The 27,540-nt window shown below is 36.0% G+C and overlaps 1 protein-coding gene across 5 annotated transcripts in view; it reads left to right on the forward strand.

Annotated features, from left to right (window-relative positions):
• FUT8 (fucosyltransferase 8) overlaps positions 1 to 27,540 on the forward strand; it is a 293,901-nt gene that overhangs the window by 230,924 nt on the left and 35,437 nt on the right. For all 5 annotated transcript variants that reach the window (XM_090271000.1, XM_090271001.1, XM_090270999.1 and 2 more), the window contains 2 exons: positions 101 to 263; positions 8,425 to 8,539. In XM_090271000.1, the coding sequence (XP_090127126.1) occupies positions 101 to 263; positions 8,425 to 8,539 (278 nt within the window). The remainder of the gene's footprint in view (positions 1 to 100; positions 264 to 8,424; positions 8,540 to 27,540) is intronic.

The raw sequence follows: 27,540 nt of genomic DNA on the forward strand, positions 1-27,540 counted from the left end.
TATTTTTTCTCTTCAATATATTTATATTAGCAAAAATAATTGAAAATTTCCTTTCATCAGAATATGGGAAATGCTGACGCTCTCTATTCTTTGACTGCAGGTTTAGGGAAGGATCATGAAATCCTAAGAAGGAGGATTGAAAATGGAGCTAAAGAGCTCTGGTTTTTTCTACAAAGTGAATTGAAGAAATTAAAGAATTTAGAAGGACGTGAACTCCAAAGACATGCAGATGAATTTCTGTCAGATTTGGGACATCATGAAAGGTACTCTTTTTATTTTAGTAAAAAGTATAATCTAAGAATGGGAAACTGGAACTTTTGGTAATTTCCCTGCTGAATGGTAAATGACACCTATCATATTTAGGAGCAGGAGAATACCTGAGACCTCAAAGGATAATAATTATAAAATGTAGTTCATTGACTAAAATATATATCCCTGGAAAATATTATTTAAAATATATTTCTAGAAATATTTATACCCTATACCCTAAGTAAACTCTTGACAGTAGTGGTGTCAGCCAACACTACATTGGAAATCTTGCCATAAAGTACAGTTGATATTTGAAGTGGAGTCTGCAGTTTTATATTACAGTATATTGGAACTCATACTGAGGCTGGCAATTATTTTTCTAATTCAAACATTAAAAACTTTAAAATAGCCTCTTTTTGGGTGTCTAAAGATTAACAGGTTTTTGATAAAAGGGAGCATTCTGTTCATTGCTCTTCTGTGTAGTTGCTAGAAAGAAGAACCTGAAATCTGCCAAATTAAATTTGTTTCTTCTGTTTGTACATTTTTGAAAATATGCAGTTTATATTATATATATTACAAGAAAGTTATTTTGGGCTGGTGTGTTGATGCAGAACAAAATGTATTTGAAAATCATAAATACAGTGAAAAACATCCTTAGCCCTATTATATTTATAAGCTATATTCCCAGTAGGATTGTGATGGCAATTACCTATCTCATTAGTGAATAATAAATGAAAAATTGTTGTAGTAACACAACCTACCACTGTGAAGGGGAAAAGAATTACCCTACAACCAAGGGATTCATACATATTAACATCACAGCAATATTGTAGAAATTTTGAAATATTGCTCTACTGTTTTAAGTGAAATTACAAATAAAATCTGTCAGTTTATTGGAATAGTTTTAACATTAGTGAATCTACAGAAATAAGACAGTATAAATTTTAAGGGGCGTTGAATTATTAAGCCACACATTCTACAGACCCATTGAAATTTTTAGCCTACTTTGCAGTTCAGCAGTAGTTAGACCATTAGAGCAAATGGATAGACTATTGGGATGTTGAACATTTGAATGATTTAATTAAATTACTTGAAAATTTAATTTTTAGGTCGTTTTAAAATCAAAGTAATTATTTAAATAATTTTTTATACATATACTTGTTACTATATGTAGAAACACTGTACAAATGTATGAAAGAAAAAAGTCAGGTCCTGAATAGTTTATGTACATCAATGTTAAGTTTTTTATAAGTTGAATTATGTTTCCTTATACTGCCTCTTAGTGTATGAGTATGTTAAATAATAATATTCCATAGAAAGTAAAAATGGAAAGGTACCCAAGGTACAAAGGTCAATTTCTTTTGCTGTCTTTTGCAGAATTATAACTTGTGATACAACTTCACAGAGTAATAAATTAACTCCAGGCAGCCAGATTAGAACACAGTGGTACAAATAATGAGCAGGGCACAATCAAACATTAGAGAAATAACATTTAATGAATGTGTAAATAGAGAAGATTTGTTTTTATCTATACACACTCACACACACGCACATCAGTGTATGTAATATACCATCTTACCTATAATTTTCAGGGTCCTTAAGTGTGAGAATTAAGACAGACATTTATGTTTGCCTCTGTGACTTTTTACATTGCACAAAAATCTTTATTTCATTTTTTATACTTGCCCAAATTATAGTGTTCTTTGAGAAATCAAAGGTTGAGACTATCAGTTTTCTTGTTCAGATTTCCCTATAATCACGTCTTTTTGGTTCAGAAAGACATCGGTTATAGGGAAAAAATTTATGGACTTTTGTTTCTTAAGAAGGGTTTCTTTCTTTCTTAGAACTTTGATAGAAACACTGATTTTTCTCTCTCTTGTTTTTTTGTGTGTGTCCTTTTTGAATTAATTATTACAGTTTCATTTTTATATGATAACATATACATATTTTAACCTATAGTTCTATGAGTTTTGACACACATTCAAAGTTTTGGAACCACCACCATAGTCAAGGTACAAAAAATTGCTACTGCCCCAAGAAATTTCATCATGCCCCTTTGTAATCAGCAACTCCCCCTCACCACCCGTCCCTGGCAGTAACCAGATCTGTTTCTTGTCCCTATAATTTTGCCTTTTCCAGAATTTTATGTAAATGCAATCATACGTTATGTAGTCTTTTGAGTGTGATTTATTTCACGTGGCATAATGCATTTGAGATTCACCCATATGTCTTGTGTATAGGTAGTACATTCCTTTATATTGCTAAGTAATATTCCATTGTATGGTTATATCACACACAGTTTATCCATTCACCAGTTGAAAGGCAATTGGGTTGTTTTCCATTTTTTTGGTTATTATGAATAAAGCCACTATAAACAGTAACATACATATTTTTTGTAGAAATATGTTTTCATTTATTTTGAATTAATATCTAGGAGTGCGATTGATGAGTCATAAGTTGAGTGTTTGTTTAATTTTATAAGACACTGCTAAACTGTTTTCCAAAGTGATGGTGATATTTTGTATTCTCACCAGTAATGTATAAGAGTTCCAGATGCTCTGTAGTTTTGTCAGCACTTGGTATATTCAGGTTTTACACTCTCCCCCACAACCCACCACCATTCTAATAACAGCATAACAGTATGTCATTGTGATTTTAATTTGCATTTCCTTACTAATGATGTTGAGCATCTTTTTATATGTTTGTCTTCCATCTATCATCCTTGGTTAAAGTGTCTGTTCAAATCACATACTTAATTTTGGCAGAGGGATTGTTTATTATTGAGCTCAAAAGCATTCTTTACTTTTCTGGATACAAGTCTTACTGTGCATTTTAGAAAGCTCATTTTGAGAGCCATGTGAAAGAAAATCTGGTGTCAAGAAACTAAAAGAATTTTGTTAATGAGTTTCTGGATCTGGGTAGTTGCAGTGGGAAGAGAGAGAAAGGGTAAATGTGTGAAAAATAGAAGCTGCAGGACTTGGTAACAGATCTGTTGTGGGGAGAAGGGGAAGTCTAAAGTAATTGAGGACTTGTGAGGCTGTCCTGCCTCCAGCGCCCCGGCTTACTCTGAAACCACTGTCCAGCAAAGGTTTCAGGACCACGGTGGAAAAACAAATTTATCCAGGACATTGTATTTTGTCTGGAGGGATAGGGGGTGGCTAATCTCTCTAGTGGAGAAGAGCACAGAGTTCCCATGTCCTGTGCCTTTTATTGAGGAGGGGATTCGGGAGATACAAGGTCAAGGGTTACAAATCATCAATAAGCTTTTAGACACTTGGATTACAGTTGACAGTTACTGATTACATGTATCAGTATAGGGAACACAATGACCAGTCTGTGTCAGGGTCTATTAAATATCTTGACACCACACTGACATCAGGTGAAAGGCTTCATATATTTTTAGCCACAAATTGTTTATAGTTAACTAAGAGATAACAAAAGCATAGCAATCTCTAAAGCATAATATGCATTCTTTAAATCCAATTCCCATGGGAACCCTCTGAGTGGCCTTCGGTCCTGTCTGCCTCTCAGCCTTCCGGTTTTCCATTGAGACTTAGAAGCCTCCCAGGGGGGGCTGGCTCATGGCTTGGGCTACAATTTCCAAAACCACAAGAAGCGGTCCTCTACAGACTTGTATTTTGGTAGGAGGATAGCTTTCATAAATGGAGGTTATTGTTTCTTGTGTACGAATTTGGCTTTTTTCCCTGACAAATTGTGATCTCCTGAGAACTGGAACTCTTAACTTAAACATCTTCTCTACCTCATAGTGCTAAGCACTCACTATTTCATTAGTGTTCAGCAAGTTATGTCTTTTTTATTGGGTTGGGAAGCAGGCACATGCATTCTTTGACTGACTATTCCATACTCTACTTTGTGCCTTTTTGTAAAAACAAAATCTTGTTCCATTGAAGGATTTATGAAAATTATGCAGCTAAAGAAAATTGTTATTGAGGTGAAAATATTCTTCAGCAGTTGAGAATCTTAAAAATTGTGAAGAACAGATTACAGAAGAAAAATCATTTACCTTGAATAAATGTAGAAGCCGTAGTTTATTTCAACAGTTGTTTCTGCAACAAAGAGTATCTGTTAGAAGTGAACTAGTATTTAGAGGGAATCATACTGATAGAAGCATGGGATTAGAAAAAAACCTGACATTGAAAGATTTTTTTTGGTATTCAATATTCTTGACTTCATGTTTGATTCACTTTGGAGGACTTAAGTGATCCCTATATTTAAAAGTAGTCTTAAGACACAGTTTTACACAACTCCCTAAAAATACCATAGTGTTTCTCATTTGGAATATAATTATGATGCTAAGCAATGGAGAATGAACTTGCTTTTAATTGAATGTGCTTGATAAAAAATACTGTTACTCAATATATGTAATCTGTTTACAATTCATGTGACATTTACTTCAATAAGTATTAGTTCCTTCACTTTGGGATTTTCTTGCTTGAATTACATCTGTTCTGTACTGGTCTTCAGGGAATTTATCTCTTTAACATTTTCAATCAAGTGTAAGCAAAATAGTCTTCTTGTGGTTCTTCAGTGGCATAATTGAGAATGGAGTAGGAAATTTAAAAGGAGTTTTGTGAATATTAGAATATAAAAATAGGAAATTTAACAGAAAATATGAAGAACATGAATGTAGCCCAGCTTTTGAAATAAAGGATTCGTTGCCTGGTGTAGTTGGCTTGCTGTCAGAGTCATAGATTCTGTTTTATTCTGCCAATTGTCTTCAGGCACCTGTATGCTCCCCTGGGATGACTAACACTGTTCTGCTGGTACTTCGCCTGGATTTGTATTTCCTAGGCTTTGACCTGGCCTCATACCAGGCCTTTAGATTTACCACCCACCTTCTATATTTTTTGTTATCTTTATAGTCAAAACCAAGACAGCCAAATTTCCAGCTTTTGGGACACTTTTAGGAGATTTGATTTTAGAGTGGAGTCACTGAATACTGAGCATTTCTGTAGAATGGTTTTCAGTCATATGTTTCCCAGTAATGGGCCACAACTGAAACTTTCTGTTTGATTATTCTCATGTCTTTGGCCAAAAGATGATAAATTATGTGGGATGGTAACCTCTAAACATTATTGAATCAACAGAGAACTAGTTTGAATTTAACATCATTTTCTGGGCTTGTCTTCCTTATGTGATCTCCAATGGAGAGGCCAAAATAAAAAATATTTAAACAGCAAACTCAATTTTAGTTGACTATTGTAGCTTATTTGTTTATTTGTTTCTTTGTTTTTGGTGTTTGGCTTTCTAGTTGTAAGCTTGGTTATCCCACTTTCTAGACAGATTGGAATGAATATGAAAAATTGATTGCTAAGGCTTAGTACTGACGTAACTTAGTAAAAAAAATTCACTTTTATGTTTTCACTGTTCTAATTAACTAAAAAATACAGAGAAAAGCTTTCATTCCCAATGGTAAAGGAATAGATTAATTACTATGATATGAAAGCGTAAACCTATATTTCAAAGACTTCTTTTCCTCCAAATTAAATCTAATGTAGTTTTTACCTGCTTAAGGCTATATAATTATTGTCAATGAAATGTAGTACGTTACTATTTGTCTTTGTTTATATGTTTAATGTAAAGTCGTGCAGAGCATATTGAATTTCCTTTTTTCCTTCAACAGGCATTTGCTGATAGACTGTTTATTTATCCCACTGTACTACTTCTCCAGAAACAATACTGCTATTTAAAGTTGAGGCTTGCAACAAGTTTTGTGATCACTTCTATTTGATGGGTAGGAAAAAGCAAATGACCACATTTGGATATGATGAAACATATGAAATAGAAATAATAATGAATGTGATGAGAGTGTTGGGAAAGAGGCTTATAAAACTGAGAAAATAATTTAAACTTTCAGCTTAGCTCTATAACACTATTATTATTAGAGACAGAGTTTCCTATGGGTGGTGACTTTTTCCCCAGTAACTATAGGCTACATAATAGTCCACAGGAGCCTCAGTTTTGTATTTGGGAAAACTTAAAAGCTGAACCTTTTTTCAGTGTTTGCATAAGACTACAAGTTAACTTCTTAAGGAGACAGGTGTAGGTTTGTTTGTTTTGTTTGTTTAACTAAAATAATTATTTTTCATAAAAAGAAAATGTCTTGGATCTTAGATGAGAGTAATAGCTATAAAGATAAAGCATCACATATTAGACTCTTGCACTTTTTAAAAGAGTACATGGAAGTAGTAAAGCTGTGAAGTACCCTGTGTGTGGATAATGTTGGCACACTAAACAAAGCATTGTGAAAACTGTTCTACTATTTGTTGGTGAATATTCTAAACTGTGGCTATGGTTTTTAATTTCACTTGTATATTATTAGTAGTTTTTCTGTATTCAAAGGGGCTATTATCAGGTATTCTCTGTTAATTGTATAGTTCTAATAGTTTTCCTGTGGATGGCCATTGTTTGGTTACTAAATGGTTTAACATTTAGTTAAGAAACAGGAATAAAAGAGGACTGCAACTATGTTGTGTATGCTTAGATGAGTTTCAGTTGAGGGCTAGTTTCCTCATCTGCTAAATGAGTCCTCAATGATCAATCACCTTCAAGGTGCTGTAAGGCACTGGGTTTTGGATTATTTTTTCAACTGGCCTTCAGTACCACATATTACTGTCACTTACACCCAGTGGATCATTGCTCTTAGCTGTAGAATTATTAGTAGGTACTCTTTAGAAACAAGATAAAAGCTCTGAAGCAACTCTTGAGGCATTTTAGTATAAGTAGCAATGTATATGAACAAAGATTTGAAGGACATTTGGGTGAACCATGTGGATGGGTATTGGGAAACAAGCATTCCAGGCAACAGAAGAGCAAATGCAAAGGCCCTGAAGTAGGAACATGCCTGGTATGCTCAGGGGTTAGTGTTGTTGGCTGAACTAGAATAATCAAGGAAGATGGTATTAGGAGGTGAAATCAAAGAAGTAATGGATGGTCATATTGTTTGGGGCCTTGTAGGTCAAAGTAATAACTTTGGATTTGACTGAGATGAAGATTCCATACAATGTTAAGAGCAAAAGAGTAACCTTATATGACTGATTGTTTAATAGGATATGGCTGGTCTATTGAGAATAGACTGTAGAGGTAGGCAAGGGTGGAAGCATGGTGTAGACCTATTCAAGGACTACTGAAATCAGGTGAGAAAAGATGGTGGCTCAGTTGATGGCTCAGTGTTCACTGGTTGCAATACCAGTGGTGATATGTGGTTAGAAATGGACTAAATGTTCACTGATAGGTTGGTGGGGAGTGTTAGAAAAAGAAAGGATCTTGTTTTTTTATGGTAAATGTTAAGTCATGGCTTTTATATAATGCACTATAAATAAAACCATCTGCAACGGCCTTAAAGTTTTTCTTGTTAATGTTCTGGGCATGTTAGTTTACTTTGTAGGAAATTCACCATTTTATAATTGAAATAACTCATGCTATACAAAAATGAGGGAGTGTCTTAATAATCTTTTTATTAGTTTAGGTCAAGGATTGTCAAATTATGGCCCAAGTGCCAATTCTCACTCATAGCTTGTTTTTGTGAATAAAGTTTTATTGGAACACAGATACATCCATTTATTTACATATTGTCTAGGGCAGCTTTCCTTCTATAAAAGCAACAGATGCCTACAAAGCCTAAAATATTTACTACCTGGTCCTTTATAGAAAAAAACTTTCCTGATCCTTGGCTTAGACAATTGTTTAAGGGTTATGTCAAAATTTTTCTCTGATCCTTTTCCAGCCACTCAGTGTTAAAGTATACAGAGAAAACTTAAGAGGGGACAGGAAAGGACAGTAGAGAGAACAAAAAGATAGTATTCAAATACTGGCACTAACTTAATTTCTTTTTCTTATGTTAATCTACTTCTTCTTCTTTTTTGCCATGGGTATCCATTTTCCCCTGGTCTCTGTAGTGCTCTGTATTGGGAAATAAGTAAAGCTGACTGGCTAGAGGTAGGTTTTTCTTACCAGTAAAAATTTACAATAGTAATGAATGTTGGATGTTAGAGACGAACTGTTGAATTTCACAGCCTTGGTAGACAATAAAAGATGAGTATCAGCATTCATGTGAACATTAATCTTTATGAAGAATCTGACTCTTCTTATGATTGTGTAATCCCATGATAGAGTACAAATAAGTGAGACCTCCAATGTTGTTTGCTTTTATAGGTCTATAATGACGGATCTATACTACCTCAGTCAAGCAGATGGAGCAGGTGATTGGCGGGGAAAAGAGGCCAAAGATCTGACAGAACTGGTCCAGCGGAGAATAACATATCTTCAGGTAAGAAGGTTAGGTTAAGAAATAAACGAGTGAAAAAGAAGGAAAATCATAATAAAACTAAGAGTTGCTGTTGGTTTTTAGTCTTCCTAGTCCTCCCTTTTTGCAGTACTTACTCATTTTACATATTTATTCAGACTCTGTGATGCCTTGAGTGGAATACTAAGATGACTAACACCAGGCTCCTGCCGTAAAGGGGGTTACTTCTGTGCGTTTGCACGTACACACACACGACTACAATGCAAAGTAGAAAGTTCCCCGTTTTATACAAGAGATGTAGATGAAATGCTCATTGGAGGAAAGAGATGTTAGGAGTAGGTTTATGGAAAAGGTGTTATTTGACCTTAGCAGTAAAGGATAGTTAGGTGGAATTTAGACACATAGAAGTGGAGGGGAAGAGCACACTAGTTGAAGCGTATGATGTGAGTTACCGTCTGTAGTTGGGAAAGGGCAATACAGGAACACAGTGAGATATGGGATATTTTAGTTTGGAGTTTTGGGTTATATGAAAGAAGTGGTGGAAAATAAGCTGGAAAAAGGTAGGTTTGGGAGCCAGATAGCAGAGGTCCTTGGTGCAGGTTAAGCTTTATGGTACCTAAGTAGTAAGTGGTTACTGAAATTTTATTTATTGCATACAAATCATTTAAACAAGAAATAGGAAGTAAAAATCAAGGGTAAACCCCAAGTCCAAGGCCCTTTTAAATTTATTCTCTTCATGTTTTGTTCTCTTTTGGTCGTTAATATGCATACTGACTCTTACAAATTGTGAGGCTAGAATGGATTTACTTCTTTTTTTTTTTTTTCTTTAATGTTTTTTATTGATTATATTGTTACAACAGTTCCAATTTTCTCCCCCTTGTTCCCCTCCACCCAGCACCCCCCTCCCCCAGCAATCCCCCCCAAGTCCATACCCCTGGTTCGTAAAAATTAACTATCCCCCCCCTCTCAAATATTAGGACCCTTTGTAATCTTGTAAAGGACAATGGGCGAAGGTCTCAAGCTCCTCTAGCTGCTTCAAGCTGGACATGGTCGTCGTCCTACCTACCCTTGGGTCCAGAAAACCCTAATAAGAGTCGGGGTGTGGAGGGGAGGGTGGCCTTCATTTTTGCTTCATCTTGTCATAAGCATTTTTCTATTTTGTAGTCACAACCTACTTTTGAAAGGTTTTTACACATAACAGTGGCACAATGAGAGTGATGCTTTAGTGATATTAATCTGACAGTAGTATTTTTGTTAAACTGTGTTAGTATTGAAAGTGACTAGAAGTAAGGTGACCATTTAGGATATGAGGACCATTCAACAAGTGATAAATATTGAGGTATGGGACAGTTTGCATTGGAAGTGCAGAGACATTTGAGAGACACTGGGAAGATAGAATTGATAGGCCCTGTCAAGTAGGTGAAAAAGCCGAGGGGACTGGGATAATAGAGGCATCATTAATTAATGAGGAACTTACAGACAGAATAGTCTTCAGGGGAAAACAATGTTAGTATGTGGAATTCTTAACACTCAAGTTGATATGATCATGCCTATCCTTTTTTTATCCTTATCTGAGGATATGTTTATTGATTTTAGAGAGAAAGGAAGGAGTGGGGAGAAAGGGATGGAGGGAGAGAGAGAGAGAGGGAGGGAGGGAGAGAGAGAGAGAGAGAGAGAGATAGAGAAAGGAACATTGTTCGGTTGCCTCCTCATGAGCTCTTAACTGGGTATCAAACCCACAACCTAGGAATGTGCCCTGACTGGGAATTGAAACCCTGACCTTTTGGTGTATGGGATGACGCTCCAACCAGCTTAGACACCCGGCCAGGGCACATGCCTATCCTTTTCAATACTATTGATAGTATGTATGTTTTCTGTGTCCAGTCACCCTGCTTTCATTTTAAGGTTAAAAGGAGAATAATAGCCAGTGACTTGATTCTGTATTATTTTTAAGGTGTATGTTTTCTTATACTTAAATAGGAAAAAATAGAATACTTAAGTGCTTGAAGAGATCGTTGAAAACCAAAATGATCTTGTCATGCTGTCTTGGTCTCATACTCCCATGACCATTCATCAGAGATGTCTGTAAAACGAGAAACACTTGCCTCCTGTAGAGAAGAGGTAATTATCTCTTGTCAGCTAGAACCCCATTCAATGAACTATAAACAGCTGGTGGTGCAGAACTATCATCCTCCTTTAAAATGGAAATAACTATAGTTTCTGAGTTTCTTCCATTTACACATATTTATTAAATTTTCACCAACAAAATTTGTATTTAAACTTATGATTTGGTCATAGTTCAGCTCCCCACACTGTAACAAGAAACTGCTTTAGTTTCTTTTTCCTCTTGGTTTTTAAGCGGCCAAGTGCTTTGACCTGTAGTGCAAATATGACCCTCTGTGTGTGGATTTCTCTGCTTCTGTGTGAGAGAATCTCACTTGTAAGTCATGCTAATGACTTAAAACTACATTGACTTTTTAATTTTTTAGACATTGGCAAAATAGCTTTTCACTTGAAACTTGAGTTTCAATTATTACTACTTAAAAATTCTTACTTTCATGCTTTTGTTTTATTTCCAGTGAAAAAGTGGTTTTCAATATTCAAGGAGACAGTGAAAATCATGGTAGAAAAAAATGTTTTAGAAAAATAATTTTAATTATTTAATATATTCATGGTCAACGTGTTTTGAAGTCAAGAACTCTATTTTTAACACCTTATTTGTTAAGAGATTAAAGATGTCAGTCAGTCTTCATGCTCTCTGGATAGATGTAAATAAGAATTATTTCTCCATTCCAACAAAATTAAACATACATATTTTTAAGGAATGCCTTCTTTAACTGGAATATTTATTCCCAGTGTATTTTTAAGAATGATTTTTCACTGGTTTAATGAAATAGATTAATCAGAAAAGTGGAGGGTTTTTTTTGTGTGTGAATTTTAAAAAATGATTACATTTTTCTCATTACAACTTTTTTCTTGGTATTCAGATCTATCGGTGTTCCCATACCATTACTTTAAGTAAAATATTACTGTAAAAAAAGCTATTCAAACAAAATAGATTCTTAAAGACTTCAACAAGGCTTAGAAAATGGGTAGCATAGTAGGAAATAAAGCTAAAATAGGGCTTAAAGTAAAAGAAATCTTTGACCTTTGTTACCTGTATTCAAAATGAAAAATAAGCAGTTCATATAACTTACTAGTGGAGACTTTAGAAGGCTTTCTTGTTTAGTCCATCAGCCAGTAGTCATATGAAAGATGATAATAATTTGTATCTAAGTAGGAAATAATAGGGGAAAAGTACAATAAAAGCAAATGTTTTTAATATTTTAAATCTGTTTGGGAGGCTTTAGTCATTTTAGTACCTTACTGTATTCCTGATAAATAATTCCAAACTTTATAACTTACTTTCAATTATTGGTTTGGTTAGTTTAAAACATTTTCAGTTTTACCAGATTTTTACTTATACTGAAATTTATTATCACTTCTCAATATCACCAACAAGCATTTTTTAAAATCCTGATTTATTTAAGGTAATATGCAATACCTTAGTACAAAGAAAACAACCTAAATTAAGCCCCTGTCTTTATCTATAATAAGTTTTATTCTACATCCAACCCTTTCTTTCTACAATTCTGCAATCCTTTCTAATGAGCAAATATCATCATGTCTCATGAAAACCTTGCTTGACTTGCAGTCATATAGCTTAGTTAAGTTTGTTCTCAATTTTAGGTTTCCATTAATTTATTCTATACCTTGGTTTTACTTGGGAGAAACAATTTCACAAGATACTAGAAAATAAAAAGGTACTTAAGGCAACTGGACTTCAGTGGGACAAAGTTTCATGGTTGTCCTAATTAAAATTATATTCTATTTAGAGTCGAAGGCCCTATGTTATGGCATAAAAAGACTGTAAACTGACTAGAAGATTATAATAGTCTGATTGAGGATAACTCCTAGTATGCTAATATGCTGTTAGTAGAATGGACCAACTGATTCTCTTAAAGTCTTAGTCTTCTATATGTTTGTCTTAAAACTTCTTCATCCATAAAGTGAATATGTTATATTGGGTTGTTTTATTATTTTTTTTTACATTTTTTTATTAAAAATTCTTTTAATTACTTGGATTTGTTTAATACTGTTTTATGCTGGTGTTTTCTCTTGTACTGTATAGATCATAACAAATTGAGAAAGTGCTGTTGTTTGTATCCTCTGGTTTTTTATATGACTTCAAGCCCATTTTAAAAATTGTACATTGCTGGTATTTTCATTATGAGTTCACATTTTACCATCATGTTAGTCATTTTTTTAGACTTTTGAATGACATGGAAGAGATTCTTTTTTCATTGTGGTTATTAGAATATACTTTGTGGTTTCTAATCAGCTCATATTAAATTCTAATCAGTTTATATTAAATAAACAATGAAAGAGATCACAATGCCTTGTTTTTTTTACTTGTTTAGAACAGCTGGAAGTTTGCAGCTGTGGTAGAAAGAGCTTCTAGTTAAGGCATATAGATTATTCCCAGTTTAACTTCAAATTACCTATCTTCTGGTTCTCCCTTGGGTTTATCTGGGAGAAGCAATTTCACAAGATACTGGAAAATAAGAAGATACTTAGAGCAACTGGACTATAGTGGGACAAAGTTTCAGGGTGGTTTTTTTTTTTTTTTCCTGCTTAGCCCCAAAGTTGCCATTTTAAGGAAAATTGAGCCCATTTAAGGTGGAATCTAAATAAATATAAAAAGTGACAATAGTAAAAGACTTTTCGTTTGTTTGGAGGGGCTTTGTTTTATTTACTTATGTTTTAAATAGGATTTCAACCGGAAATTGGTGGGCTAATAATTTTTGGTTTTTTAGAGAGAAAACAAAGATGTGAATATGGGAAACAGCTATTTTACTTTTTAAATGAGAATAGAGCTTTGTGGATTTTTTTAAATTAAAAAATAACAGACTAGTTGGAGAAATAGCACATTTCTCTTTTCCTGTATGGATTCCAATGACTATGGATGGTCTTTGGAATGGGAAGTGGCCAGGTTACACATGAATGCATTAGTGATACTAATAAACATCTATTTCAGATCGTGGAGAAACCCCCCACTCCAACACAGGATGTGTCTGGCCCCATTTTTCTTGGAAAAATTCTTCAAAATATGTTTCGGGCCAGAATGTAACTCTGAACTGCATTTGTCTGCTAGTACACTGACTGTGAGAGCAAACCAAACATCAGGGGTTGTCAGAGTTGTGAAGTGTGTCCTACGGAGTGATTCAGACAGCAGTTGCATTTCTGTAGCCCATCAGGGATGAGAACCAAAATAAAGCGAAGGGTGGCAATAACTGTAACTTATTAGGAAAAGTCACTATCTTAGCTATATTAAGATATTTATTAGATGTTTAAAATAGCTGGAATAGAAAGAAGCTTTCAGGACCTTTCCCTGTGTGAAACGTGATACCAAATAGAGAAAAACAGTTTCTGAGAACTAAGAGCAAAGAGTATACTGAGAAAGAGAAGAATTTTTTCCCAAGATCAAAATTATAAGCAGGTTCAATTAGAAAAGAATCAGAAAGTGGTAAGTGGATATGGTGTGTGTGTGTGTGTGTGTGTGTGTGTGTGTGTGTGTGTGACTTGCCTTGAGTCAGCTTCAACTCCTGATGACCTCATGAATGAGGGATGCCCACCTATCTTGTCCTCAACAGCCCTACTCAATTTCTGTAGACTCATGCCTGTGGCTTCTTTGATGGAGTCAGTCCATCCTGTATTTGGTCTTCATTTCCTGCTGTTTTCTCCCCTCTGCCCAGCCCCCAGTATAATAGTCATTTCCAAAGAACCCTACCTTCTCATGATGTGCCTAAAGTAGGGCACTTCACTTTTCTCAGCTTTGTCTCCAATGATGTTTCAGGCTTAATTTGTATTAGAACTGAATTGTTGGTAGTCTAGGGTATCTGCATAGTTCTCCTCCAATATCATAATTCTCTCAGCCTTCTCACTGTCTAACTTTTGCATCTGTACATAGTATTTGGGAACACCAAGCATGTGGATGATCTTCGCCTTGGTTTCTAATGACACATCTTGCTCTAGACGATGTTTCCTAATTCTCCCATTGCTGCCTTCTGAGTCTCAGCCTTCTTTTGGTTTCTTGGCTGCAGTCTCCATTTGACTTAATGGCAGAACCAAGGTAAACACAATCTTCAACAATTTCAGTGTCTTCCTTTCTATGTTAAAGTTATGTATTTCTTTTGTAGTTATGATTTTTAAAAAATACTTACCCAAGGATATGTTTATTGATTTGAGAGAGGAAGGGGAAAGAAGGAGCAGGTGGAGGGGAGAGACAGACAGACAGACATTGATGTGAGAGAGAAACATCTATCGGTTGCCTCCTGTACCCACCCCCACTGGGGACTGAACCCACAACCTAAGTGTGTGCCCTGACTGGGGATTGAACCTGGAACCTTTTGGTGTACGAGACAATGCTCTAGCTAACTGAGCCACCTGGCCAGGGCTGTAGTCAAGATCTTTGTTTTGATGTTCAAATGCAGTTTTGCTTTGGCACTTGATGCTTTCACTTTGATCAAAAGTTGTTGCAAGTCATTGCTACTTCCTGCCAATAAGATGGTGTAACTTGGCTATCTTAAGTTACTGATATTTCTTCCACCAAGTTTTACTCTTCCTTCCTCTGAGTCTAGCCCAGTTTTTTATATACATTCTGCTTACAAATTAAACAAATACGGAGATAAAATGCACCCTTACCTGGCACCTTTGCCTATAGGAAACCATTAGATCCTGATGGCCTCCTGTCTACGATACAGGTTTTGCATCAGGACAATCAAGTGCTCAGGCACTCCCGTTTCCCTCAGAACAACCCATACCTTTTTATGATTGATGCAGTCAAAGGCATTACTATAGTCTGTAAAACATAGACTAACCTTATTCTGAAATTCTTGGAGCACTTCGGTCGGCAGCCGTCCGTCTCGAGAGACGATGGTGTAGCTTCTTAAGAGTCCATCTGCACCGCCGAGAATGGCTGTGCAGTCCGACTCGGGAGTGACATGGTATCTGTCTCCTCCCGTGTTGAATCGACATCTTGCGATGACGCTGAAGCTACAGAGCCTGGGCAGGGTAATATGGAGGGTCTGCTGTTGCCCATGTAGCAGACCCCCCCTCTCTTCGCAGCTGAAGGGTCCAAGGGAAAGACGGAGTCGATACAGCTTGGGTTCAGGTGCGCCGCAGGAGTTGCCGGTGTTGACTACAACGTCAAACCGCCTTAGGGACTCCGGCTCCGGATTTTCTTTCAGGGTTTACTCCCTTAGCCTTTCCCCTGAAGAGGTATGCTGCAAGGCAGCGGAGGTTTTTTGGAGTCAGAGTTTTCCTTCTCTGATGTACCCTGACTGGAAGATCGAACCAGCGACACTTAGCTCGCAGGCCGACGCTCAATCCACTGAGCTAAACCAGCCAGGGCTACATTTTTTAAATATACAGAGGGAAAATAAGGCATTTATTTGCAATCTAATCACGAATTTTTAATGAACTTAACAACAGCATCAACCTTTTATCTTCTGATGGTATATAAATTCATTATCCAGTAAGATAGTAAGTAGGTAAATATGGCTATTAAGCATGCGAAATACAGCTAGCTTGAACTAAGAAGTGGTCTACGTACAAAGCACACACCAATTTATTAAGAGATGAAAGAATGTAAAGCATTTCATTGATTTTTTTAAAATTAATTACTGGGTTGTGGGCCAGGTCCCCAGTTGGGGACCCATGAGAGGCAAACACACATTGATGTTTCCCTCTCTTTTTCCCTTCCCCTCTCTCTAAAAAAGATAAATAAATAAATAGATCTTTAAAACAACAAAAAATATTTTAATATATTAGGTTAAATAATATATAATTAAAACTAACTGCACTTGTTCTTCTTACCTTAATGCAGCTACCAGAAAATTTATAATTACATGTATTGTTTACATTTTATTTCTACTGGACAGTGCTAGTCTATAAACTAGTGATCATAAGCTCTTTACTAAACTATTGATATATCAAGCTTTCATGCTTATAGCATCATAAAATCTAATCATTACAATAGCCTAACCAAACTTTCCTTCTCCCTTGATTTACAAAGTAAATTATATTCCATTTCCTTCCTTTCTGATAGGTTCATTCAGTCTTAAAATGAATAAATTCTATTCTATTTAACATCCTCCACTATCCCATCCCACCCCCCTCTTACTGGCCTTAAAATATTTATTTTTTTTTGTTTCTAATAGCCATCACACTTAGAAAGGCAGAGAATTTTTCCCAAAGGAGCCTCCAGATTATCTGTATGTGGTAGTATTAAAGGTTTAGTCTCTAGAATCAAATAGCACTATCAAATAGCCCTATCATTGCCTCTCACTGTGCAAAGCACTACAGCTCAGTTCACTGGTCTGTAACAGACGTAAACACTGTACTATCAAGTTATCACTTAATATTAAATTAATATTTCATTTAAATAATCGTCGTCGGCAGCCGTCCGTCTCGAGAGACGATGGTGCAGCTTCTTAAGAGTCTATCTGCACCGCTGAGAATGGCCGTGCAGTCCGACTCGGGAGTGACACGGCATCTGTCTCCTCCCGTGTTGAATCGACATCTTACAATGACGCTGGAGTGTCCTCTCCAGTGGAGCTGAAGCCACACTTTAGTATCTAACAAATGCTCACAATTAGACTCGAGTGCCTTTTCCTTTTCTGAATGCAGTCTGAACATTTGGCATTTCTTGCTCCATATAAAGTAGAGGACTGTGCTGCATCACCTCCAGTATCTCTTTTCTTGCATGGGAAATTAGAGCAATGGTCCTACAGTTACTCCACCCCTGGGCATCTCCTTTCTTGAAGATTGGAATGTATATTAAACATTTCCAGTCTGTAGGACATTGTTTTGTTTTCTATATTTGTTGACATATTCTTGTTAAGAGTTTGACAGATTCTGTCTCTGTGGCTTGAACTAATTCTATGGGTATCTCCCATCCTATCTCTGGGGATCTATGTCTTCCCAGTACTTTCAGGGCAGCTTTCACTTCACTTTCAGGAATTACAGGATTCCTAGGAACTATCTGCAAAGGTTATCTGTCATCCTTTGTCGCTTCTCTGCAGATTTTCAGTGTACTGTTTCCACCTTCCCTTTATTTTCTCCTAGCCAGCTAGTGTGCTTCTTGGTTGGTTGGTCAGCATTCCCCGTCTAGGTTTAAATTTCCCTTTTATTTCTTGAATCTTCTGGTAGAGATTTCTTGTTTTTCCTTTTTGTTGCTGTTGTTGTTCCCTTCTGTCTCCTCACAGTGCCTATTGTAATGTTCTCTTTATCTCTATGAGACAGTCTGAAAAACTGCATTCAGGATTCTGAGCCTGACTTTGTTACCTTTCTGTTTTCCCTCTCACCTGTCTGTAATAATTTGTGATGTTCCTCCTGTCATCCTTTCAGTTTTTCTTTTCTTTATATTTCTGGCATTGTCTTTTCACATCCTTTTCTAATATGTCTAGTTTTAGCCCACAGTTCTGGTTATCATATGTTTTTATGTGAACTTTAAATCCATCAGGGATGTTATTTACATTTTTTTTGACACTATGACTCTTTTAGTGCTTTTCTTCAGTTTACTGTAATGTTGGATATAAATAGTTTATGGTCAGAACCATAATCTGCTCCTGGTCTTGTTTTGACAGAGAGAATACAACTATTCTAGCTTCTGCTTCCAGTTAAACTATCTCTGATTTTTATACTGGCCGTCTATTTCAGTATAGATAAGCACGTAGAGATTTCAGTATAGAGAAGTTTCCTTCTATTCTTGCTTTGTTGAGTGTTTTCTATCACAAAAAGGAGTTGAATTTTCAGATGCTTTTTCTGCATCAGTTGAGATGATCGTGTGGTTTCTTCCTCTGTCTTGCTGATGTGGCATATTACATTGATTAGTTTTTGTATGTTGAACCATCTGAATGTGTAGAGACTATATCTGAATGGATAGAGACAGGTCATTATTTTTACCATTGCTTGTTACTGTTTTCTCTCAATCATTTCTAGTCTTTCCCATAACTGTTGTACTTTTTATTCCTCTTTTTTTATTGGCATAACCATTGTTCATTGTTAAACAAACTATGTCACCATAAAAATTCAGCACTTTTATGTGCACATGTACCGTCATTTCTTCTATCAAGTCAATGCACATCAGAGGCTATCTAGGATTGCTGGAAGAATTCTAGTTAATGTTCTGCCAGTAAAATCGCCCTATAGCTTTGGATTTTTTTTCTCTTGCTCAGATCTACCTTAGGTTGGTGGTTTTTTGTTTGTTTACTTGTTTGGAGGTTTTTGGGTTTTTTTTTCTTGGTTTGTTTTATTTTGAATTTTGGTATGAATCCTCTTCCACTGGAGTGATTAGAGTGACTGGACTTTCTGTGTTTGGAAGTGTCAGGGTTTGCAAAGGAGACCATATATTGAAGTTCCAAGTATCATTAGAAATAAAGAGAGGGGTTTTATAGTATGCCATATGAAAGGGTTGATTATGTTTAAAAGGTTAGGGACAGGATAGATGCTATGTTTGGCTTTGCAACCCAAAGACCCAGTGCCCTGCCCTTTCTGCTTATATAATGGATGAAAAAGAAAATAAAGCTGAGCCCTGAAAGAAAACTTATTTCTTCCTGTGTTCAAAGACTCCGTCCCATAGAGGCTTTAAATAATCTCTTTCAACGTTCACTGCTAGAGTTCTTTTCTTCAAACAAATGTTATGTTTTCCTTTTATATGAGAAGATACAGTACCATATTGTTCTCAGTATTTAAATTGTTGAATAAAAGTTGGTTTATCCTTTTTTTTAAAGGAACTTACATGAGCAAAAATGCCACTGGAAACACAAAATCATTAGTTTGCCAATAAGTAAGTAGCATTAAGATGTGAGTTAAATGTGCATCAAATGTTTGAAAATACGTTAGGTTTAAACTACAAGTTTCTGTTTCTGGATGAGATATAGAAAACACATTATATGCTATTTTTCCTGCTAATTACAACAAAAAGAAACCCTGTACAGAGTGAATTTCCTGTGTTTTGTTTGTTTGCTTGTTTGTTTTGCATCCTATATATCTTAGTTGGGGGTGCTGGAGACTCTTCCAACCTAAAAATACCAACTTATGGAGCAGAAAATCCCCCAGAATTTATTTATAAAAAATTGTATATTTATTCTTACATGTTTAAACTTCAGTCACCTTCAAAGTGCTCTCCATTTGAAGCAGAACACCTATCGAGAAATTTTCTTCCCACTGCTTAAAACAGTTTTTGAAGTCATACATTTTAATGCCTTTTAGTGCTTCTCCATTTTTTGTTTCACCTGTTCCATACTGGTAAAATGTTTCCCTTTGAGGACTTTTCATCTGGAGAAACAAAAGGAAGTCACTCAGGGTGAGATGGGGTGAATAGGGAGTGTGGGGCGTGGGGGTCATGCAGTCTGAAACTGCTGAACACTCAGTGCAGTGTGGGCAGGTGCACTTGTAAGTCACCATCATGAAATGGGCAAACACATTGAAAGAATTTTCAAAAAAAATTCACTGAAGCCAAATGTAGCCTCTCACAACAGTGCCAGCTAGTACACTTACACAGGTGGGTTTCTAGAATGCTCACTTAGTGGGGGAAGCCTGTACCATAAGGGGCCCACCCTCCAGAAGATAATTCCGGGTTTTTTGGGTCCCTCCTCATATCTACCTTATTCCGGGTGAACTTCATGAAAAGTTGCTTTCCTACCCTCCCCAGGTGCCGACATCTGTGGAGATTGAACACATAGCCTTGTCACCATATCTGCCCTGGAATAACAAGGGCAACTCTTACCTGTCCCTACTGGCATTAGAAATGCAGAGACTTTGAACAAAACTCACTATTGCCACACTGCAGTAATGAGGCAGTTCTCATTCCTCTTCCAAATAAAACTGAGGGAAAATCAGGAAGAGGAGGCCATCTGAGAAAGGATCTCTAAAATTTGTGTTTGGAATCCCAGGCAGACCTGTGAATGTGCCAGGTGTGAATCTGATCAGAATCAATACAGAAAGAAGTTTGAGAACTGAACTCTGGTATATTATACTAGCCAGGCTTCAGAATGGCCTCTAGGTAGCCCACAAGTGGGGCAGAACAAAATATCAGTGAAAAAGCTTTTAACCATTAAATTGACATTTGAGCAACAGTCCATGAACATGAGCTAGGAATCTAAACAGTTAGACTATCTACTAAAATAGAAAGCAGAGTCTCATAATATAATGCTTGTTATCATACCAGGAAAATCTTAATTCAGATGACAAAAGGTAATCAGCAGACACCACAGTGAATGAGACACAGATGTTGGAATTACCTGACAAGGTTTATAAAGGAGCTATAATAATAAAAATGCTCCATTAAGCAATTACAGACTTGAAACAAATGAAAAAGTAGAAAGTCTCAGTAAAGAAATAGATCATACCAGGAAAAACCAAATGAAAATTTTAGAACGGAAAAATACAATCACTTAAGTAAAAAATTGACTTATAGTAGAAGAGCTATAACAGAGGATAGAATCAATGCCCTTGAAGTTAGATCAATAGAAATTATGTAATCTGACAATAGGGAGAATAAAGGTTGGAAAAGGTAAACAGAGCCTCGGGGACCTTTAAGGAGGTAACAAGATTTTTTTTTATGTTTGTATCTTTGGAGTCTTATAAGGAAAGTGAAATAAGAGTGAGGATTTGAAAAGAATAACTGAAATCTTCCTAATTTGATAGATCTTTCAGACAGAAAATTAATAAGGAAATAATGGCCTTAATGTCCCTTTAGACCAGATCGACTTAAGAGGCATTCCAATCAAAAACTGCAGAGTACACTTCTTTTTTCATGTGTGCATGGATTATTCTTCAGAATAGATCACATAATTAGGCCACAAACAAGCCTCAGTAAATTTCAGAAGACTGAAATCATATCAGGTATCTTTTCTGACTACATGGCATGAAACCAGAAATTGACTACAGGAAGGAAACAGGAAAAACACAAATTCATGGACTCTAAACAACATGCTACTAAAAAACCAATGGCTCGAAGGGGAAATCAAACAGGAAATCAAAAATTACCTTGAAACAAATGGAAATGAAGTCACAACTTTTCAAAAACTTACGGAATGCTGCAAAAAGCATTTCAAAGAGGGGAGTTTATAGCTATATAGGCCTACCTCAAGAAACAAACACATAAAAAAATTTCAAATAACCTAATTTTACACCTAAAGAAGTAGGAAAAGGACATATAAAACCCAAAGTAAACAAAAGGAAGGAAATAATTAAGATCAGAGTAAATAAATGAAATAGAAATTTAAAAAAAAAATACAATAGAAAAGAGCAATGAAACTAAGAGCTGGTTCTTTGAAAAATTGAATAAAATCAACAAACCTTTAACCAAACTTATCAAGAAAAAAGAGAGCCCAATAAAATGATAAATGAAAGAATTTACAACCAACAAAGCAAATACAAAGAATTATTAAAGAATACTAGGAACAATTATATGCGAACAAATTTTACAATCTAGAAGAAATGGACAAATTTTTAGAAACATGTAGCCTCTCAAGACTGAACCAGGAAGAATTAGAAAATCTAAACAGACCCATTACTACCAATGAAATTGAAGTGGTAATCAAAACACTCCTGCCCTGACTGGTGTGACTCAGTGGATCGAGTGCCGGCCTGCGAACCAAAGGGTTGCCGGTTCGATTCCCAGTCAAGGCACAGGCCTGGATTGCAGGCCAGGTCCCCGGTTGGGGGCGTATGAGAGGGAACCACACACTGATGTTTCTTTCCTTCTCTTACTCCCTCCCTTGCCCTTTTTCTAAAAATAAATAAACAAAATCTTTTAAAAAAAGATCTCTCAACATGCAAAAGTACAGGATCAGATGGCTTCACAGCCTGTAGGTATAATAAACAGTCAATAGGTGAACATCACACTTAGTGATGAGAGACTAAATGCTTTTCACCTTATGTTAGGAATGATGCAAGGATGAGCACTATCACCACACCTTTTCAACACATCATTGGAGATTCTATGCAGTGCAATAAGGCAAGACACGGAAATAAATGACATATGTAGTAGAAAGAAAGAAAATATCCCTATTTGCAGGTGCATGATTGTCTACAAGGAAAATCTCAAGTAATCTACTAAAAACATTAATAACTACTTAAAAATAAACTCATAGAGCAAATAAGTGAATTTAACAAAATCACAAGATGTATAATGAGCACACTATAACTAATCATATCTTTACATCCTAGCAAGAAGCAATTGGAAAGCAAAATTTTAAGACTCAGTGCCATTTGCAGTTGCTCTAAAAAATGAAAATGCAATACTTAGGTGAAGATACTTTTCAATTGCTGATGAAATAAGTCAAGACCTAAATGAATGAACAGACATAATCCTATTCATGAGTTGCAAAACTCAACGTAGAAAAGATGTCAGTTCTTTCCAAATTGACCCATAGGCTAACACAATTCCTATGAAAATCCCAGCAAGCTCTTTTTTCTTTTTATATATAGATTGATTCCAAAGGAACTAAAATAACTAAAGCAATTTTGATAAAGAAGAATAAAGTTGGGAGAATCATTTTCTAATATGAAGACTTACAATACAGCTATAGTTATTAAAGTAATATATGGTATTGGAGGAGGGGTAGACTTATGTATATCAATGGAACAGCATAGAGTCCAAAATAGACCCACATAAGTATGCTAACTTGTTTTTTTTCCCCATTGATGTGAAATTTACATAACATAAAATAGACCATCTTAAAGTGAAAAATTCAGTGATACCTCATGCATTCACATGGCTGTGCAATCACCAGTTCTATCTAGTTCCAAAATTTCACCAACTCAAAAGAAAACTTGATAGCCATTAAGTAGTTGCTCCCCTTTTCCCCCATTCTACTTTCCCTCAACCCCTGGAAACCACCAGTCTGTATTCTCTATCGATTTACCTATTCTGAATATTTTATATAAATGAAATCATACAATATGTGACCTTTTATGTCTGGCTTCTTTCACTTAGCATAATGTTTTCGAGTTTCATCCATGTTATAGCATGTATTAGTACTTCATTTCTTTTTATGGCTGAATAATACTCCATTATATGTGTTTACAGAATTTTTTCATCCATTCATTTGGTAATGGACATTTGGGCTATTTTCACCTTTTGCTACCTGGGAATAGCACTGCTATAGACATGCTTCTTCTCCATGTATTTGAGTATCAGTTTTTATCACTTTCGAATATATACCTATGAGTGGACAATTGAGAAAGGTGCAAAAGCAGTTCAATGGAGGAAACAGTCTTTTCAATAAATAGTATTGAAATAATTGGACATCTTGTAGGGAAAAAAAGAAACTTGATCTAAACCTTACACTTTATATAAAATTAACTTAAGTAGTAAATCCAGTATAAAATAATTATCATATGTAAAACTATAAAGCTGCTAGAGGAAAGTGTTGTAAAGAATCTTTGTGACTTAAGCTAAAATTTCTTAAATCTGACACCAAAATAATGGTTCATAAAGAAAAAAAATCAATAAATTAAGCTTTGTCAAAATTTAAAAATTTTGATCTATGAATGACTGTGTTGAGGAGGGAGAAAAGACAAGCCATAGAATTGGAGAGAAATTCTTTGCAAATCACATATCCAACAAAGGTCTTATATCCAGATTGTGTTAAAAACTCTCTAATCTCAACAGTAAGAAACGATCCAATTAGAAAATGGGCAAAAGTTTTGAAAAGACAACTTTACCAAAGTTGACAAGTACACACATGAAATGATGTTCAAAATCATTACTAGGGGAATGCAACTTAAAGACGTGATGAGATACCACTAATACCTATACAAATGGCTAATGCAAAAATACCAAGAATGTAGAGCAACCAGCTCTCTCATACTAATGTAAAATGATACAGCCATTTTGGAGAACACTTTGGTAGTTTGCTATAAAGTTAAACCTACCCTTACAGTATGATCCAGCAATTATACTCCTGTATATTTATCTTAGAGAAATAAAAACCCATGCCCATGCAAAAATCTGTACACTCACATACATAGCAACTTCATTTGTAATAACTGAAACCTAAGAACCCAAATGTCCTCCAATGGATGAATACACTGGTATAGTCCATGAACAGAATACTATTCAGTAATAAAAAGGGATAAACTGTTGATACACACAATAACTTGGGCAAGTCTCAAAGAGCATTAAGCTAAGTGATAATTTTTAAAAAGCCAGTTTCAAAAGGCCAAATATTGCCTGATTCCAATGGAGCGCAGATCAGTTTCTAGAGATTAAGGTTTGAGGAAGGTATGCCTATAACGGAGGTGGTATAAGAGGATTTCTGTTTTGATGTAGCAGTTTGTGTCCTGATTGTGGTAGTGGCTACATGCGTCTGTACATATTATAAAATTTGATAATACTCGGCGGCGGCAGCCGTCCGTCTCGAGAGACGATGGTGTAACTTCTTAAGAGTCTATCTGCACCGCCGAGAATGGCTGTGCAGTCCGACTCGGGAGTGACACGGTATCTGTCTCCTCCCGTGTTGAATCGACATCTTGCGATGACACTGGAGTGTCCTCTCCAGTGAAGCTGAAGCTACAGAGCCTGGGCAGGGTGATATGGAGGGTCTGCTGTTGCCCATGCAGCAGACCTCCCCTCTCTTCGCAGCTGAAGGGTCCAAGGGAAAGACGGAGTCAATACAGCTTGGTTTCAGGTGCGCCGCAGGAGTTGCCGGTGTTGACTACAACGTCAAACCGCCTTAGGGACTCCGGCTCCGGATTTTCTGTCGGGGTTTACTCCCTTAGCCTTTGCCCTGAAGAGGTATGCCGCAAGGCAGCGGAGGTTTTTTGGAGTCAGAGTTTTCCTTCTCTGATGTGCCCTGACTGGAAGATCGAACCAGCGATACTTAGCTCGCAGGCCGACGCTCAATCCACTGAGCCAAACCAGCCAGGGGTATGATAATACTATACCACCACAAAAAGGGTGCATGTAAAAACTGGCTAAATCCAAATAATGCCTATATTTTAGTTAATAATATTGTGGAATGTCAATTTCCTAATGTTAAGTAAGATGTTCTCATTGGGGGAAACTGTGGAAGGTACACGGTAACTGTATTGTTTTTGCAACTTACTGTGGGTTCCTCAATTATTTGAAAGTAAACAACAAAAACAGTGTTAGAGAACTAGTGTAAGAGCACTATTAAACTGAAGCAGTGAGAAAGGATACTTTTAAATTAAAAAATTAAATAAATAGCAAGAACTGAAGAGCCCAAAGAAATTTCTGCTCAGTTAACATTGGATTCTCGGTGCATAGGTAGCTGCAGAGAAATGCAACAAAGCCTCTATCCAGAAGAGGTAGCAAGATTAGACATCTGGTTTAATTATTGTTAATGGTTTGATTTAAAAAACGAAAACAAAAAGCAGTGCATAGACAAATGCTATAAGTACCAGTAGTACCTAGAAGAGTAGCACTTAGCAGAATGAAAGAGCTGGCAAAATGATGGAGATTACTCTGACTTTTATTTAAAGCAAAACGAAACATCTGCAGCAGCCTCTGTACAAGAACAAAGTTTTAACGAGGGTTTCTCTTGTGTCTGTTCTCTCCTTCATCTTTTGATCCTATTAGTAAAACAAGACTAGTCATTCTGGAGCTTGCTTTTACTTTTCTCCTGCTTTTCCCTGTCTCTTTTCTTCCTCATTCCCTCTTCCCCATTTTTTGGCTCTCTTTCTTTCTCTATTTCCCCCCTTCCCTTCTTCACCCTTTTCTATACTACTACCTCCTCACCCCCTTTCCCTTCTCTCTCCTTTTTTTGTTTAAAGAGTACCCATCATATCATCCTGTGTTTTGGTTTTGAGGAAGAGCTTGATGAGTCCTGTTAAGTAAAATGATGGTGGAGGACCTTTCTGAAATTCAACCTTAATTTTGTAAGCATGCTAGCTATTTTTAACATGGCCAGTTAAGCTGGTTCTCAGCTCAGGGTATCAGGCTGTAAACTTACAGAGAAAAATTGAAGGTGCTTGATGAGATCTTATGTGCATTTATGTAGGATTAGCAGAATCTGGTTCCTTGGGTAACTTAAAATTTTCTAGCATTGGAAGGAGGTTTGTTTATGTTAGATTCTTGAATGAGAGAATTAGACTTGGCTGCATCTAATTCTTTCTCTGCCTTTCCTTTTGACCCATATGATAGCAGAAAATACTACCAAGATTGCTCTGGTGTACACATCTCTTGACTCTGGGGTAGATAATTTTTAGAGACCACATGGAATATCCAGAGATGACAGAACATTGTCTCAAAGACCCGCAGTGGAAGAAATGTGCCACATTTATTATTTGCATTCTACTGAATTAGTAAAGTTTTCATCTTTTTTTTTTAATGGCTTTAAAATTTTCAATTGAGACTTCTCAGAAAGAGCAAAAGTCTTGAAAATGCATTTAAAACAGGCCAATTGCTGCTGTACTTACAAAGATAGGCTTTCCTCCTCTATAACTGTATAGTAATTGTCTGCCTTTGCTTCAGTCTGTCAGGATAGCATTCTGTAAACTATGTATCTTGATATCTTTTCTCCATTAAGTATTCGCACTTGAAGTTTTATAAATTACCCACGGGGAAATTGATTTCCTGAAGCACGTAGGAGCCTAATTGTGCCTCAGGTATTGTGTTGTCCTTAGTACTTGCAATGGACTCTTCTCTACTAGAGAGGTGGAAAGGACACCTTGATACTATCTTAACTTTGCTATGAAAATATTCTTGTTTAGTATGTTAAGAGGCAATAATTTCTGGTCTTGGCTTTTAAAAATGAGAATGTTTTTTAACTTTCTCTTTCATGATTATTAACTATGCCCAGAGTTTTCATTTTAATTACCACTATGTGGTATTTCAGTTCTCTTATTTGCTTCATTACCTTTTTGCTTTGGTTTTGACAATAATTTTAGAGAAAAAAAAATCAGATTGTTTCCAAGTATAATGAAGTGCTTTCACCACATTGTTAGTG

The sequence above is a fragment of the Furipterus horrens genome, unplaced genomic scaffold, assembly GCF_987537825.1.
Source record: "Furipterus horrens unplaced genomic scaffold, mFurHor1.1.pri manual_scaffold_3, whole genome shotgun sequence".
Taxonomy (NCBI): domain Eukaryota; kingdom Metazoa; phylum Chordata; class Mammalia; order Chiroptera; family Furipteridae; genus Furipterus; species Furipterus horrens.